The 18,143-nt window shown below is 40.5% G+C and overlaps 4 protein-coding genes across 4 annotated transcripts; all 4 read left to right on the top strand.

The window, feature by feature from the left end:
* Positions 1-174: 174 nt before the first annotated feature.
* On the top strand, positions 175-1,021 carry LOC124872957 (heat shock protein 30-like). Its single transcript, XM_047373408.1, has one exon. It carries the CDS (start codon positions 245-247, stop codon positions 893-895), a length of 651 nt encoding a protein of 216 aa, XP_047229364.1. The 5' UTR covers positions 175-244; the 3' UTR covers positions 896-1,021.
* Positions 1,022-1,811: 790 nt separating this feature from the next.
* Positions 1,812-2,665, top strand: LOC124872964 (heat shock protein 30-like). The gene has a single exon (XM_047373416.1). It carries the CDS (start codon positions 1,907-1,909, stop codon positions 2,519-2,521), a length of 615 nt encoding a protein of 204 aa, XP_047229372.1. The 5' UTR covers positions 1,812-1,906; the 3' UTR covers positions 2,522-2,665.
* An 830-nt stretch (positions 2,666-3,495) lies between these two features.
* Positions 3,496-4,345, top strand: LOC124872962 (heat shock protein 30-like). The gene has a single exon (XM_047373414.1). It carries the CDS (start codon positions 3,569-3,571, stop codon positions 4,217-4,219), a length of 651 nt encoding a protein of 216 aa, XP_047229370.1. The 5' UTR covers positions 3,496-3,568; the 3' UTR covers positions 4,220-4,345.
* A 793-nt stretch (positions 4,346-5,138) lies between these two features.
* LOC124872958 (heat shock protein 30-like) lies at positions 5,139-6,007 on the top strand. The gene has a single exon (XM_047373410.1). The coding sequence runs from the start codon at positions 5,231-5,233 to the stop codon at positions 5,879-5,881; it is 651 nt and encodes a 216-aa protein (XP_047229366.1). The 5' UTR covers positions 5,139-5,230; the 3' UTR covers positions 5,882-6,007.
* Positions 6,008-18,143: the final 12,136 nt, after the last annotated feature.

Genomic DNA, 18,143 nt, shown 5'->3' with positions numbered 1-18,143 from the left:
AGACAACTTTATTAAAGACATGATTGTTGCAAACCTGATAAATTGTGTGAAATAGCTCCACCCACTGGATATCTGTAGTATTTACCAGAAACTTCCTGAAGCCTCTGGAGCTCCTCCTGTTAGAATATAAAGGTGGGACAGTCCAACGACTGACAGAAAGCTACACAAGAAACACAGAAGTGAAGAGAAACCTAAACAGAGGTTCATCTCACAACAAAAAGACTCGAGACTAAACAGAAGAAAGATGCTGTGCTCTCGTGGATTCCCGTCTGCCCTCAGTCCATTCGTGGATTTCTCCTGGCCTGTGCGCAGTCTGTGGCCAGCGGTCAGACCTCTGTTCTACCAGCAGGATCTTCTGCAACGAAACCTACATGAGTTGTGCAACAGTCTGCAGTTGATGGAAAAAGTTCAGCGACAGATTCTGGAGGACACAGAGCCTTTCACGAGCAGCATGGCTCTGCAGCCAGTCTCCTACCAGCTGGACAAAGAGGGAGAGCATTTTGGCCTAACCCTGGACACTCAAGGCTTTTCTCCAGAAGAGCTGTCAGTCAGACAGGTGGGCAGAAAGCTACAAGTCAGTGGGAAGACAAAGAAGAAACAAGAAGATGGGAAGGGCTCCTACTCTTACAGACTGCAGGAGTTCAGACAGGACTTTGATCTGCCTGAAGGGGTGAAGCATGAAGATGTGAGCTGCTACCTTTCTCCAGATGGAAAGCTCCACATCCAGGCAGCCAAAGTTCCTTGTATTGAGGCGGCTGAGAGAGAGTTGACTATCAAGAGGAACTTGGAGGAGGAAACACAGCAGAGTGTTTGTTCACAATTAGAAGACAGCCAAGCAGAGACACAAAACAGATCAAAGAACAAACATTCGACCATAGACTCACATAATTGTTGATGTGTCCAAAGATGGTATTTTATTTTATTAATAATGGCCTTGTGTGGATAAATGGTAGTTTTGTACCTTACTTTATTTGTAAACTGAAATATTTGAAAAATAAATGAATTATACAGTAAAAAGAGAGTTGTTTTCTAGATGTTTTATTTTCTCAGATTTTGTCTTGATATATCAGAATACATTAGAAAATAAGATTAGAAAGAACCATTATAAGATGCAGAAGGAAAATAAGTAAGTAAATAAATTCATTATTTAGTTCTAGAATTATGTCCAATGAATTCTGACATTTAATCATTTGCCCAAAATCAGTTTACCTGGTCAATAAAGAAATGTCTAAATAAAACTTATAAAAAATGTTGGTTTAAATATTAAAGAAAGGCCAAGATTTAATATTGTGCGCAGGTAATCTACTGCGTTTATTATCAATATTCCCAATTTCTTATATAAACACAGAGTAGGGACTCCTTAGATATATTGGCTTCAATATGTTGTGTTGCTGTACAGGAAAAGAAGAATCACATGTTTAGATTAAACATTCAAAGGCAAAATTCAATGTTTTAATTAGACAAGAAACATTTAGTAAAATGATTCTGTGAAATCTGACACATCATAATAAGTATATTTTCATTTAGAAACGTTTTCTTAAAATATTCTGCTTTAATGTTCACAACACACAACAAACCTCAAACCAATATCTTTACCAAGCTCAGACATTGTGTTTTGTATACAAAGCAACGTCATTTTTTTTTTGACCCAATGATTACTAAAGACAACATTATTAAAGACATGATTGTTGCAAACCTGATAAATTGTGTGAAATAGCTCCACCCACTGGATATCTGTAGTATTTACCAGAAACTTCCTGAAGCCTCTGGAGCTCCTCCTGTTAGAATATAAAGGTGGGACAGTCCAACGACTGACAGAAAGCTACACAAGAAACACAGAAGTGAAGAGAAACCTAAACAGAGGTTCATCTCACAACAAGAAGACTCGAGACTAAACAGAAGAAAGATGCTGTGCTCTCGTGGATTCCCGTCTGCCCTCAGTCCATTCGTGGATTTCTCCTGGCCTGTGCGCAGTCTGTGGCCAGAGGTCAGACCTCTGTTCTACCAGCAGGATCTTCTGCAACGAAACCTACATGAGTTGTGCAACAGTCTGCAGTTGATGGAAAAAGTTCAGCGACAGATTCTGGAGGACACAGAGCCTTTCACGAGCAGCATGGCTCTGCAGCCAGTCTCCTACCAGCTGGACAAAGAGGGAGAGCATTTTGGCCTAACCCTGGACACTCAAGGCTTTTCTCCAGAAGAGCTGTCAGTCAGACAGGTGGGCAGAAAGCTACAAGTCAGTGGGAAGACAAAGAAGAAACAAGAAGATGGGAAGGGCTCCTACTCTTACAGACTGCAGGAGTTCAGACAGGACTTTGATCTGCCTGAAGGGGTGAAGCATGAAGATGTGAGCTGCTACCTTTCTCCAGATGGAAAGCTCCACATCCAGGCAGCCAAAGTTCCTTGTATTGAGGCGGCTGAGAGAGAGTTGACTATCAAGAGGAACTTGGAGGAGGAAACACAGCAGAGTGTTTGTTCACAATTAGAAGACAGCCAAGCAGAGACACAAAACAGATCATAGAACAAACCTTCGACCATAGACTCACATAATTGTTGATGTGTCCAAAGATGGTATTTTATTTGATTAATAATGGCCTTGTGTGGATAAATGGTAGTTTTGTACCTTACTTTATTTGTAAACTGAAATATTTGAAAAATAAATGAATTATACAGTAAAAAGAGAGTTGTTTTCTAGATGTTTTATTTTCTCAGATTTTGTCTTGATATATCAGAATACATTAGAAAATAAGATTAGAAAGAACCATTATAAGATGCAGAAGGAAAATAAGTAAGTAAATAAATTCATTATTTAGTTCTAGAATTATGTCCAATGAATTCTGACATTTAATCATTTGCCCAAAATCAGTTTACCTGGTCAATAAAGAAATGTCTAAATAAAACTTATCAAAATGTTGGTTTAAATATTAAAGAAAGGCCAAGATTTAATATTGTGCGCAGGTAATCTACTGCGTTTATTATCAATATTCCCAATTTCTTATATAAACACAGAGTAGGGACTCCTTAGATATATTGGCTTCAATATGTTGTGTTGCTGTACAGGAAAAGAAGAATCACATGTTTAGATTAAACATTCAAAGGCAAAATTCAATGTTTTAATTAGACAAGAAACATTTAGTAAAATGATTCTGTGAAATCTGGCACATCATAATAAGTATATTTTCATTTAGAAACGTTTTCTTAAAATATTCTGCTTTAATGTTCACAACACACAACAAACCTCAAACCAATATCTTTACCAAGCTCAGACATTGTGTTTTGTATACAAAGCAACGTCATTTTTTTTTTTGACCCAATGATTACTAAAGACAACTTTATTAAAGACATGATTGTTGCAAACTTGATAAATTGTGTGAAATAGCTCCACCCACTGGATATCTGTAGTATTTACCAGAAACTTCCTGAAGCCTCTGGAGCTCCTCCTGTTAGAATATAAAGGTGGGACAGTCCAACGACTGACAGAAAGCTACACAAGAAACACAGAAGTGAAGAGACACCTAAACAGAGGTTCATCTCACAACAAGAAGACTCGAGACTAAACAGATGAAAGATGCTGTGCTCTCGTGGATTCCCGTCTGTCCTCAGTCCATTTGTGGATTTCTCCTGGCCTGTGCGCAGTCTGTGGCCAGAGGTCAGACCTCTGTTCTACCAGCAGGATCTTCTGCAACGAAACCTACATGAGTTGTGCAACAGTCTGCAGTTGATGGAAAAAGTTCAGCGACAGATTCTGGAGGACGCAGAGCCTTTCACGAGCAGCATGGCTCTGCAGCCAGTCTCCTACCAGCTGGACAAAGAGGGAGAGCATTTTGGCCTAACCCTGGACACTCAAGGCTTTTCTCCAGAAGAGCTGTCAGTCAGACAGGTGGGCAGAAAGCTACAAGTCAGTGGGAAGACAAAGAAGAAACAAGAAGATGGGAAGGGCTCCTACTCTTACAGACTGCAGGAGTTCAGACAGGACTTTGATCTGCCTGAAGGGGTGAAGCATGAAGATGTGAGCTGCTACCTTTCTCCAGATGGAAAGCTCCACATCCAGGCAGCCAAAGTTCCTTGTATTGAGGCGGCTGAGAGTGAGTTGACTATCAAGAGGAACTTGGAGGAGGAAACACAGCAGAGTGTTTGTTCACAATCAGAAGACAGCCAAGCAGAGACACAAAACAGATCAAAGAACAAACATTCGACCATAGACTCACATAATTGTTGATGTGTCCAAAGATGGTATTTTATTTTATTAATAATGGCCTTGTGTGGATAAATGGTAGTTTTGTACCTTACTTTATTTGTAAACTGAAATATTTGAAAAATAAATGAATTATACAGTAAAAAGAGAGTTGTTTTCTAGATGTTTTATTTTCTCAGATTTTGTCTTGATATATCAGAATACATTAGAAAATAAGATTAGAAAGAACCATTATAAGATGCAGAAGGAAAATAAGTAAGTAAATAAATTCATTATTTAGTTCTAGAATTATGTCCAATGAATTCTGACATTTAATCATTTGCCCAAAATCAGTTTACCTGGTCAATAAAGAAATGTCTAAATAAAACTTATCAAAATGTTGGTTTAAATATTAAAGAAAGGCCAAGATTTAATATTGTGCGCAGGTAATCTACTGCGTTTATTATCAATATTCCCAATTTCTTATATAAACACAGAGTAGGGACTCCTTAGATATGTTGGCTTCAATATGTTGTGTTGCTGTACAGGAAAAGAAGAATCACATGTTTAGATTAAACATTCAAAGGCAAAATTCAATGTTTTAATTAGACAAGAAACATTTAGTAAAATGATTCTGTGAAATCTGGCACATCATAATAAGTATATTTTCATTTAGAAACGTTTTCTTAAAATATTCTGCTTTAATGTTCACAACACACAACAAACCTCAAACCAATATCTTTACCAAGCTCAGACATTGTGTTTTGTATACAAAGCAACGTAATTTTTTTTTTTGACCCAATGATTACTAAAGACAACATTATTAAAGACATGATTGTTGCAAACCTGATAAATTGTGTGAAATAGCTCCACCCACTGGATATCTGTAGTATTTACCAGAAACTTCCTGAAGCCTCTGGAGCTCCTCCTGTTAGAATATAAAGGTGGGACAGTCCAACGACTGACAGAAAGCTACACAAGAAACACAGAAGTGAAGAGAAACCTAAACAGAGGTTCATCTCACAACAAGAAGACTCGAGACTAAACAGATGAAAGATGCTTTGCTCTCGTGGATTCCCGTCTGCCCTCAGTCCATTCGTGGATTTCTCCTGGCCTGTGCGCAGTCTGTGGCCAGAGGTCAGACCTCTGTTCTACCAGCAGGATCTTCTGCAACGAAACCTACATGAGTTGTGCAACAGTCTGCAGTTGATGGAAAAAGTTCAGCGACAGATTCTGGAGGACACAGAGCCTTTCACGAGCAGCATGGCTCTGCAGCCAGTCTCCTACCAGCTGGACAAAGAGGGAGAGCATTTTGGCCTAACCCTGGACACTCAAGGCTTTTCTCCAGAAGAGCTGTCAGTCAGACAGGTGGGCAGAAAGCTACAAGTCAGTGGGAAGACAAAGAAGAAACAAGAAGATGGGAAGGGCTCCTACTCTTACAGACTGCAGGAGTTCAGACAGGACTTTGATCTGCCTGAAGGGGTGAAGCATGAAGATGTGAGCTGCTACCTTTCTCCAGATGGAAAGCTCCACATCCAGGCAGCCAAAGTTCCTTGTATTGAGGCGGCTGAGAGAGAGTTGACTATCAAGAGGAACTTGGAGGAGGAAACACAGCAGAGTGTTTGTTCACAATCAGAAGACAGCCAAGCAGAGACACAAAACAGATCAAAGAACAAACATTCGACCATAGACTCACATAATTGTTGATGTGTCCAAAGATGGTATTTTATTTTATTAATAATGGCCTTGTGTGGATAAATGGTAGTTTTGTACCTTACTTTATTTGTAAACTGAAATATTTGAAAAATAAATGAATTATACAGTAAAAAGAGAGTTGTTTTCTAGATGTTTTATTTTCTCAGATTTTGTCTTGATATATCAGAATACATTAGAAAATAAGATTAGAAAGAACCATTATAAGATGCAGAAGGAAAATAAGTAAGTAAATAAATTCATTATTTAGTTCTAGAATTATGTCCAATGAATTCTGACATTTAATCATTTGCCCAAAATCAGTTTACCTGGTCAATAAAGAAATGTCTAAATAAAACTTATCAAAATGTTGGTTTAAATATTAAAGAAAGGCCAAGATTTAATATTGTGCGCAGGTAATCTACTGCGTTTATTATCAATATTCCCAATTTCTTATATAAACACAGAGTAGGGACTCCTTAGATATGTTGGCTTCAATATGTTGTGTTGCTGTACAGGAAAAGAAGAATCACATGTTTAGATTAAACATTCAAAGGCAAAATTCAATGTTTTAATTAGACAAGAAACATTTAGTAAAATGATTCTGTGAAATCTGACACATCATAATAAGTATATTTTCATTCAGAAACGTTTTCTTAAAATATTCTGCTTTAATGTTCACAACACACAACAAACCTCAAACCAATATCTTTACCAAGCTCAGACATTGTGTTTTGTATACAAAGCAACGTCATTTTTTTTTTGACCCAATGATTACTAAAGACAACATTATTAAAGACATGATTGTTGCAAACTTGATAAATTGTGTGAAATAGCTCCACCCACTGGATATCTGTAGTATTTTCCAGAAACTTCCTGAAGCCTCTGGAGCTCCTCCTGTTAGAATATAAAGGTGGGACAGTCCAACGACTGACAGAAAGCTACACAAGAAACACAGAAGTGAAGAGAAACCTAAACAGAGGTTCATCTCACAACAAGAAGACTCGAGACTAAACAGATGAAAGATGCTGTGCTCTCGTGGATTCCCGTCTGCCCTCAGTCCATTCATGGATTTCTCCTGGCCTGTGCGCAGTCTGAGATTCTACCAGCAGGATCTCCCGAAAGGATACCTACATGAGTTTATAGAAAGAAATGTCAGTTTTGTTTTTAACGCAATGATCACTAAAGAAAACACAATTAAAGACATGGTTTGTTGCAAACAGCAAAATTAAGAAAACCCGATAAATTGTGTGAAATAGCTCTACTCACTGGATTTTTATGGTATTTAACAATGAAACATGAGCTGCTCAACAGCCGGCAGCTATTGGACAAACATCAGTGCCAGATCCTGGAGGACGCAGGGCCTTTCAGGAGCAGCATGGCTCTGCAACTTACCAGCCTCCAGTCTCCTACCAGCTGGAAAAAGAGTGAGAGCAGTTTGGCCTAACCCTGGACACTCCAGAAGAGCTTAAAGTGTTTTTAAGAGTAATTCGTATCTTTTCATCCAACAGCCAACTCAGATGTTTTTATTAAATACAATTTTTTTTAACATATTAGACAGTTAAAATTTGAAAATTCAATCTTTTAGAAGAAATTAAAATAGAAAACCAAAAAGTAAAAATATAATGCAACAGGCCAACAAGTGTGATTTATGAAACTTCTAATCAAATATTTAAATATGAAATGTAAGTATACTGTAATATAATATGAATAAAAATTAAAGCAAAATAAAAACTCAAATCTGCCAATGCTTATATAAATAAAAAAAGAAAAACATAGGCATGGTATCATAATAAGATGTATTCAGATGAATTCAGAACCTTTTAAAACTGTTCAAATATTGAAGCATTCATCTAATGACTGACTAAACCTCTTTAAAATATGTGAAATGTTGAAAATAAAAACAATAATTAAATCTGAAAAATGAGATCTCTATTTTTAGAGCTTTTGAACGTTGGTAAATATGGAAAAATGCCTTGGAAGTTTTAACTGATTTCTATATTTCTATATTCCTGGTGTAAAATCAACAAAGACAACACGTACACAGTTATTTTGTTAAAATATGCAGTGTACCCGGCATTGTAATTTGCAGACATTTTCACTAGAGAGCAGCATTTCATCCCCCAAACATTTTGCTTCAACACCTTCTTAATCCTAAAAAGTGCAGAATTTTCCAGCTAGTTGTCAGCTAAGCATTAGAGACGATTAATTTACTGACACTGAGTTACTGTGAACCTAATTATCCATACATTTATTTAGCATTTTCTGTATCATTACTACCATTATACATGAAATGATTGGATATAATCAAGAAAAACTTATCAAAAAAGGTGATTGTTGCTAAAGAGATAATGTAGATTGATGCATGTTTTTTCTTTTTCTCGATTAATATTTCAATGACCTATTTTTCTTAAATGATTACATTTTTTAATTGTTATTAACAGTGTAAAACCTCTTACCTACCCACATTAATGTAACAAGAACAGATGTGGAAGAATGTGCAGAGAAGGGGGGCAAAAAAACAGCAAGGTTTACAAACCCACAGCCTTCATTTCAACATATTCTATCTCTGAAGAACATACGGAGGGATGATGAAACCTGGCAAGCACTGTGCTTTGCCTCTCTGGGATATTGTGTGAAGGCTGATGTCAATATTTTTGACACATAAAGAGAATATATGAGTTTTCGGAAGGGGGGAAGATACTTTTTTTGTGCCAGGCATTCACCTTTGGATGAACTCCACAAAGTACAGGCTGGGTAGAAGTGAGGAGGAGGAGGAGAAGAATGAAATGTAACAAAAATAGAGGATGGATGAGGAGGAGGATGAGGAGGAGACAGCGGGGCTCAGCTCCAAGTAAATCATCTGCATTGTTCTCCTAATGCGGCTTGTATGCACAAATACACACACACATGCACACACACTCTACCACCCCCCCATCCTGAAAGTGCCAGACCAGCATCAAACACATATACACACAAAAAGGATCTCAGGCACTTCCTCGTTCCTGTCTTAGGTTGTCCTGCTTGGAGAAGGTTTTTAATACACCATAATCTCGCTCTTTTCCTTGAACACATAAAAGAGATATCCTTCTAACTGTGTGTTTCTGACGGCCACCAGCTCAACACACACACACACACACAAACACACACACACACATGGACACATCCCGCACGCACACATGGACGGGGGGCTCCAGCTCATCAACATGCAGTTATTCCTTTGGTGCTGGATTGCGTGCTGTTAATTGGTTGCAAAGCAGAATGTGTGTTTGTGTGTGTGTGTCTCTTTACTGCAGAGCTGGGGCTGCTTAGGAATTCCCGTCACGTCTCGGAGCCTCGATTAAGACATTGCTCTAGTTTTGAACAGACAAACGTAGGGAGGAGGGTAAGAGAGGTAGTGATGGAGAGAGGATGCAGCAGGGGGTAGAAAGATGAGAGAGGGCTAGAGGAGTGAAAAGAGAGAAAGAGAACCAAAGGTGATAAGAGGAGACTCAGCAAGGGATGAAATAAGGAGGAAAAACAGAGGAAGGGGTGAGACGTAGTAAAATACTGCAGTGGACCTCAGTGCAAGACATTTAACTGATAACACTCCTTCCTTTCTTATCGCTGTTCTCAAGTCACAAAGCAGTCAAGGTGTATAAATGTACAGTTATTGTACAGTTCCAGGACCAAACGTCATGGTCACTTGCAGCTGAAACAATATCTTATAGAACTGAATACCCTGACGTTTTAGAATAAAGTAAATTACATCAAGAGTATTGATGTTGATTAGGATTTTTCACTGATGCCACAAAACATAAAAAAAATTAACACATTTTTATCTGCCTGATAGCTAATTAAGCATTTTGTTTCTAGCTGAAATTTAGATGAAGACTCTCTTAAAGGTGAGATGTTTCAATCTCTATGTATGTTGGTTCCCAGTTGCAACCAATTGGATCTGGATTGCATCACTTACTGATCCGAGGTTAGTAGACAAGCTGGGGAATCAAAAATCAGCCTCAACATTAAAGGGCATATATGTCATCATTTTCACAACTGTTACATTTCTGTTGTGTTCAGGTTTGCAGCTCATAAAAAAGTGTAAAAGTTGCCAAAGACTGGTGTGAAACACAGAACCTAAGCATCAACATAACACTTTCATCTTGTCCACTCAAGATTAAGGTAGTGATAGCAAAGTCCGGGTCTAATGTGGTTTCTTGAAGCCAATGGTGATTTGTCCAGTAAGCAGGCGAAGGTCAGGAGAAAGGTTGTCTGAGAGCAGTAGTTTGGAGACTGCTGGAGTTGTTCCTTAAACTGCTGCGTGCTCGTTTGTTTTGCTAAAGCTAAGTCATGCTATACTGTTTTAGTAAAACTAAATAATAAAAGAAATCACGAAAACTGCGCAGTTCAAATTGCTTGATCAGGGAGAAGTAATCACATCCACCTCGTCCGAACACTTCTGATCTTTTCTCCCCAGAACAGCAGTTTTTATTCAAAAGCAAGGCGTGTACATTGAAAAGAAAAAACATACACTTCATCAGTTGTCAGTGAACTGTCTGATTCCATATCCAGAGTTGTTTTGCACCTGTGTTCAGCTGACCTTTCGACTTTTGCACATTTCCTGTTATTCTACTTTTGACTTTTTACCTAGAGACATGTTCAGAAATCTGCAGACACATACAAATATATCTTCACTGTAGGGCAGATTATATCTAAGTCAAACACACACATACACAGAGGCCTGTTAGGCAGGCCTCTAAGTTACACAATACATTTTATTTCACACATCATTAAACATAACTTGAGCATAACAATGCAGACCCTATTAAGTATTTTAAATGTTTCCAACATTACCCCCTTTTGAAGTCCAATAAGACTTGTTGGGACCACAGCCATGGGTTTCAACACTAAAACTCCGGTACATACTTTCCTGGAACTTTTCAAAATAAAGTGCATTAACCTTCTTCCAGCACAGCCAGGAAAGGGGGTAACTGCAGACTTCCCGTGGCGCCATTATCCAAATAAAAGACCCACCTTTCCACAAGTCTTTCTCTTCCATACAGCCTTCCAGAGGGACCGGTCAGGAGGGAAACACAGCGCGCTGAATGTCTTTTGCTGGCAAAAAGACATAAATTCAACTGGATCCAAGGAAGCCATACGATCATATGCAAAGTTAAGTAGAATGAAATACTGTCTGTGTATCTGGTATTTTCATTCATGAATGGGGAAATTAAGGTGTAAGACTTGCTTACATTTTCTCTTCGAGGCCCCACAGAAGCAAACGGTGTTCGAGAGAAGCCCCGGTGGAGAAGCTGTTTCGACAAGCCGAGTCTGGAGGAAAGACTACGGCCTGCAAACGTGTTTACGGTAACGAACAGCTGGTCACCTTCTGATCGGGAGAAACTGAGGAGGCTAGCGGGAAGCTAACCTTTGTTCACAGAACGAACGCACCTTCTGATCGGAAGAAACTGAGGAAGTTAGCGGGAAGCTAACTCTTTGTTCACGACGGATATCTTCTTCAAACTTTGCCCTTGGACAACATTCCCTCAACAGTTTCAGAGGTTGGGTTTGGGCAGATTAACAGTTACGATTATGCATTTTAAGCCTGGTATTTTAAAGGTATGTGTTGATTCTGGCGCTAAGCTATCTCTAGCTTAGCACTTTAGCTAGCTTCTTTGTTAGCCCAACGGTCAGCCGGTAAGGACACGTGTGCTAGCATTAAGGCTAGTCAACAGGAAGGTTGTTAGTTTTCAAGCTAGTGAATAATAGTCCCTGAACATCATTTGCTAGAGTTGATAACTAAGTAAACACAATTAAGCCCCATTTCTCCAGAAAGATTTGGCTCTTTTCCAAAATACTCAATAATATTTCTTCAAATATTATTTTAATAAATAAAGGCAGTTAATTAGACACCGTTGAGAATTAGTCATCCAGGAGGTTGGTTTTATTCAGCAGATCATTATTTAAAACATTATTTTATTAAAATAATATTTAATCTGATCTTGCATTGTGAATGGTTGTCTAAAGGTTGCTGATTATTTTCTAAGTTAGTTCCAAAACTAACTTAACTTCACTTCCAGATTCTTCAAGATAATCCTTGGTTCTCAAACATAAACATTGCATGGTAATGTTGCATCACTCTTTTTGGTCTTGATTTCTAATCATCTTTAATCAACTTGTTTATATTGTACATAGTCCATTAGTCTTCATTATTCTTTAATTCTGCTTGGTAGTTTAGTTGGATTGTTTTAGCATAGTAAAGAGTTGGTTGATTGAAATATGTTTGACTTTGAGTTCACTTATTTTTGTTAATAAATTCTTGTATTTTAAGAAATTGTGTGAATTCATTCCATATGTGTGCAGAGTTTATGCTGTTCAATAATGCCAGAACTCGTCTCACACCTTTCTATTCTGTCCTAATTCCATCGCCTTAATGGGGCTGGTATTCACAGCACAATCCTTAACAGACCGGAATATTATTTGGTAAAATATTAATATTAAAATATTAATATTAAATATTAAATAATATTCTCAGATTCATATTTACAACAGACTTCACCCTAAAATGCCTGCAGATTATATTTTAAGCAACTTTAAATCTTTAGCATGCCTTCCTGCTCCTCATAATCACCGTCTACCTCTAGCAGTGGCATCATGGTGGGATGCTGAGAAGCCTTCCCTTCAATAGTGGAGGTGATAAATCTTACCACCAGAGAACGGATACATGGCACACAGCAACACCCGCACGTCACCATAATAGCTACAAACACAGCAATAGAAATGAACAAAGACATTATCAAACCCTTCCAGTGTCCAAACATGCCCGTCATCCACTCCTCAAGGGGATTATCAATTCCAGAATGTTCATGCATGGTTGCGGAGAGGGTCTTAAGTCCCTCTAAAGCCTTTGACACTGAACCACCCAGTGCAGTGTTGTTGGGAATAAAAGTGCAACACATATCTCCAAACATTGCAAAGACGCCCCCTTTTTCTGCTAACAACATATCTAATGCCATTCGGGTTTGCACAGCCATGAGGGAGGTTGGTGCCAATTTTTCAGACAGGCCTTCTACTGCATCCCTTGTTAGGTTAGCTAGACGTAAAACATTGTAATGGATGTAGTTGATGCGGTCAACATTCTTATTTGGGGTCACTGGAAAAAAGGCTGCAATTATTGGGATATTTTCAAAACCTGCTGAGACTTGATCTGCGATTTTATATTCATTTGGCACTCCCTGAGGTACTCCTATGGCATCGATGTAAGTGGGGGAGCCCTGACTCAGGTCAAAGGTTCCTGCGCTCCTTTTCATGACGTGCCTTCTTCTTCTACATGTTAACGCCCTGGTCTTATCATGAGTGGTCATAGCAGATGTTATATTAGGTTCTATCAGGACCAGTGGTGCCTGTAGCCTAACCATGGCACACAATCCTACGGTCTTTTGTGGGATATTAGTGAGCAGTCTATGATCTCCGCAATAATAGTAGAGTCCTGACCTTGCCCAACGTCCAATGCCCCCGCCTGAAGCGGTCCTATTACACCAATCTAAGGGGATCTGTCCCACATTGATATTAGGGTTTTGAGCAGTAAACTTAAAACACGTATAAGTGCCATTCCCTTTTTGAGGGGTAAATGGTTCTGTTTTTGTGTTATTGGGGATGGGAGGAAAAATGCTGGCTAGTGTGGTGCAGTTAGCTGGTGTGGCTTCCTTAGTTAGTTGTATCATACAATTGTAACCCCACGTGTCCTCTGGATACAGAGGGGCGGGATCGGTGGTAAGATGTGGTCGGGCCGAGGCACAGGCCACACACTCAGCTTTGCTTTGTTCTTTTGCTGTTTGTGCTATCCACTGAAGCCAAAGGTTATCTTCAGTATATCCTGTGGCCATTTGGATTATCTCTATAGGTTTCAATGTGGAATGATCAAGTTCCATCACCTGGGGTTTATTTTTTGGCCTAACTGTCAGTGGGACGGTAATTGTGTTGTCCTGTAGCACAGACGGTGTTTGAAAATTTATTTTTATTGGTCCCCATGTGTCTGTTCCTGACTGCCATACTGCAAGAGTGAAATACTCTACAGAGGGTTGAGTGCAGCTAACGTACATGGAGAGCATAAGGGGGTTATGTCCGTTGCTAATTGCTCCACCTAGCGTGCCGTGCTGGATGCTGATATTTGTCAAATTACCGGGTACTGCTTTTTTTTTATCAGGAGTCCATCCAGAGCCCATCCAAGTAGTCACCCCGCTCCAAGAGCCACATGGTGGGGGCCTGGGCAAGGAGTACCTTCGTTGTTTACAGTACTTAGACCATCTTTCGTCCATGCATAAATAAATGGCATAACCTTCCCACCCGGTTCCGCCATTCCCGCAATTCACTACCAGACAGAGGTCAAAAGAAAAGGTGGTGGTGGCCCCACAAACATACTTGAGCTTTATCCCCTCGTTTTTAGCCATACACCAGTCCGCTTTTCCCTTATTGGTTGCGCGTTTGAACATTTGCTCAGTTTGGTGGCTGTCAGAGCATGTCTGGAGTGGAAGTTCATACAACAAACCCAAAATCACTGTAATAATGCAAAAAGATATGACACACAAACATCCCATGACCCAACCCTTAGAGGGTTTTGGTTCTACCCTTTGGCTCCCCATGATTATTCCTGGTAATACTTGTGAGTAATATAATCTTTGATACCTGTAAAAAAGAAATTAATAGAGATACAAAAGTTTTAGTTCAGTTTTTTTAATTCAGTATTTTACAAGTGGGAGGGAAAACTCTACCACTTTCAGTGAGAGGGAAACTCAATCACTGCCGCCTCTTCTCCTGATTGTGCTTTCTCCTCTTCAGCTCCCAGGTGTAGACTGACCTGGAGCCTTCCATTCTCGCACCTGGGGATTATTGTGCCCCTTCAGTGGTGTAAGAAATTTGATCTTCCTTCCCGGTGTTTTCTCTTAGGTTTCCTGGACCTCAGCGAGGGATCTCTGCGGAGGGTCTGTTGCTGTACACTGACTCCAGTGGTACCAGGTGTCGCCTTTACCCTTGAGTCTCACCACATGTGAGGTTCTTTCTGTGACCTGGAATGGACCGGTCCACCTGGGTTCTGACCACTTCCTTTTGATCCCCTTCAGCAGGACCCACTCAGCTTCCGATGTGGTGGTGCCGGCTCTGGAATCTGTTTGGAGAACGCTGCAACAAGACTGTGGAGAGATCTGTAAAAATCACGATGAGACATAGACTGTTCACATTCATTTAGAAAAGGTAGCCTGATTTGGGGACCTGGAAATGGTCTCCCTGTCTGCAGTTCATGTGGAGTCAGACCATGCCTCTGATTCACAGAGCTTCTTACAGACATCAAGGCTAATGGCAAGGCTGTGACCCAATTCATTTTGGTCTGTGCACAGATTTTAGCCAATTTGGTTTTGAGTGGTCGGTTCATTCTTTCCACCTTTCCCTGGGACTGTGGATGATACACCGTCCCAAAGGAATGTTTGAGCCCCGAAAACCTTTCCACTTCTCTGAGCTCCTCATTTTTAAAGTGGGTGCCATTGTCTGATTTTATCTTGGCGGGAAAACCATTTCTGGGAATGTAATGATTTATCAAACACTTTACCACAGACTTGCTGTCTTCTTTCTTTGTGGCCCATGCTTCGGGCCAGCCTGTAAATGCATCCACACACACCAACAGATATCTGAACCCATTCACTCTTTCAGTCATATCTGTGTAGTCAATGATGATTTCTTTCCCTGCAATAGGGTCCACTGGGAATTTCCCTGGCGCTGGCTTCAGGGTAGGTTTGGCATTGAACTGTCTGCAAATTTCACATGAGTTTATCCAATGCACTGCCATTGGTTTTAAATAAGGATGCCACCAGTGTTCGAGATTTTTTATCATTTGTGTGGTCCCTACATGACCCATGCCATGGGCTTCTTCCAAGGCTGCTGTAGTGAGCCCTGGTGGCAGGATTGGACGTCCGTCTGGACTCCTCCAAAGTCCATTTTGGTCCTCACTGCCTCCTCTCGCCTTCCAAAGTGATCTTTCTTCTGGTGAGGCCCCCTTTTGTAGTTTCCCCACTTCCTCCAGGGTGGGTTCTGGTGTCCACCCTACCTCTGAACACAACAATATGTTTTTAGGCTGATACCCAGCGCACTGCTTCACTGCTTTATCAGCCGCCTGGTTTCCTTGTGCTACTCTGGTATTGCTGCTGTCATGTCCTTTACATTTAATAACCGCCACCTCCTGTGGTAGTAACAATGCTTCAGCCAACATTCTCATTTCCTATTCATGCTTGATGGGTTTCTGTCCTGCTGTTCTAAACCCTGTTCTCAACCATTGCTTTAGTTCCACGTGAACTGCTCCTGTGGCATATGCTGAGTCTGTGTAAATGTTTATTTTCTGTCCTAATTCTAGGGCCGCTATCACTGCCAAAACTTCTGCTCTCTGTGCTGTTTGTGTGTCTGTCAGTCTTTCCGCTTTCACTGTCACAAAGTCCGACCCTGAGTCCTGCACCACTGCATAAGCTGCTTTAAGTCCTTCTGTGTCATGTCTGAAACAGCAACCATCTGTATACAGATTTCTAGCATCTGTCAGAGATGTGCTTTGTAGGTCTGGTCTGATTTTTTCATTAAACTCCACTTTTTCTGCACAGACATGTGGTTCTCCTGACATCATTCTGTCTGCCATGTTTATGCCTTCATGTGTGTATGTGATGTTAGGAGCTTCCAGCACCCTGCTCAGTCTCTGTTGTCTCAGTGGTGATAGTGTGAATGTTTTTGAGTTCACAAAAGCCACCACGCCATGTGATGTGAGATTATGAAGAGTGTCCCATAACTACATGGGCTGTTTTCTGGATTAGTTTAGCCATCCCTGCTGCATGTCTGGTGCATTCATGATGTCTTTGTTCCATGTTGTCCAGCATTACACTTATGTACATAAGGACAGTCCTAGTACCCCCTTTGTTCTGAAACAGCACCGCATTGTCTGTGTGTGCTGTTACAGAAACATCCAAATAAAATGGCAGCGTGTAGTCAGGGTGTGCCAAGTGTGCAGCTTGGGATAAGCTTGTTTTGAGAGTGATAAAAGCTTCTTCAGCTTCTCTGGTCCATTCCAAGGGGGCAGTGAGATTTCTCATGCCCTGTTTTTTCACTAGGTCTCTAAGGGGAGCTGTGAGATCAGTGCAGCTGGGGACAAATGATCTGCTGTAACCTGTAAGGCCCAGAAATGACAACATGTCTTTCACAAAGAGTGGTTTGGGATGAGAAAGTACTGCAGATTGGTGTGCAGGTGACATACTAGTTCCTGGCTGGGAGACCACACGGCCCAGGTAGTCCACCTGTCTTCTGCAGATTTGAAGTTTAGCCTTACTGACTTTATAGCCTGTCTTGGCTAAATGTGAAATAACAACAGCAGTAGCCTCCAAACATTCAGTTACAGTAGGTGTGGCCAAACAAATGTCATCAACATACTGGATGAGTGTGGTATGCGGTGGAAGTGGGCAGTCCTGTAAGGAGTCCTTAAGAACTTGGTTAAAGATTCCTGGGGAGAGAGCAAAATCCTGTGGCAAACGAGTGTATCGGTACCTATGTGATCTATAGGTGAAAGCAAAAATATCCCTACATTCTTCAGCTAAAGGCAGGTAAAAGAAAGCATTTGCCAGGTCAATGCATGTAAACCATGCATGTTCAGGAGTAAGATTAGTGAGAGCAACATAAGGATTTGGAACAGGGACAGTAGGAGTGGACAGTGCTGCATTAACGGCCCTCAAATCGTGTGCCATTCTCCATTTCCTTTTTTCTCAACTGGTAAAATAGGTGTATTCCACGTGGAGGAGTCAGCCGACTCTAATACACCGGCATTCCACAGACCCTCAATTGTGTCCTTAATGCCCAGTTCAGCAGCGGGTTTATGAGGTTATTGGGACCTCCAGATTGGTTGATCAGAAGTAAGCTGAAAAGTAATGGGAGTACAGTGTATGAGGCCCACATCCGTGGGACCTTCTGCCCAGACTATGGAGGGCATGTTTTGTACAACTGCAGCTGCCAGTCGGTGATCTGATTTTTTTCTACCATGATGTCTGTCTAACTGTACATGTTCCAGGGTGCCTACATCTGTGGAATGATTAAGAATGTGATAAGTGTTCCATGAAGGTGAATAGGAGAGGTTAGGAGTGGAAGAAAGGTGCCAATCCTGTAGGGAGAGGGAGCATTTTAACACCCCCCCTAACTCACGTGCTTCATGTCCTGGATGAAGGGCTAAAGAAACATGCGGAACGCCATCAGGCCACATTTTAAACCGAACATCCTGTTCTTT

Source organism: Girardinichthys multiradiatus, chromosome 8 (assembly GCF_021462225.1).
Source record: "Girardinichthys multiradiatus isolate DD_20200921_A chromosome 8, DD_fGirMul_XY1, whole genome shotgun sequence".
In the NCBI taxonomy this organism is placed as follows: Eukaryota; Metazoa; Chordata; class Actinopteri; order Cyprinodontiformes; family Goodeidae; genus Girardinichthys; species Girardinichthys multiradiatus.
Note: the sequence above shows the minus strand (reverse complement) of the source record. Positions and strands in the feature narration are given on the sequence as shown.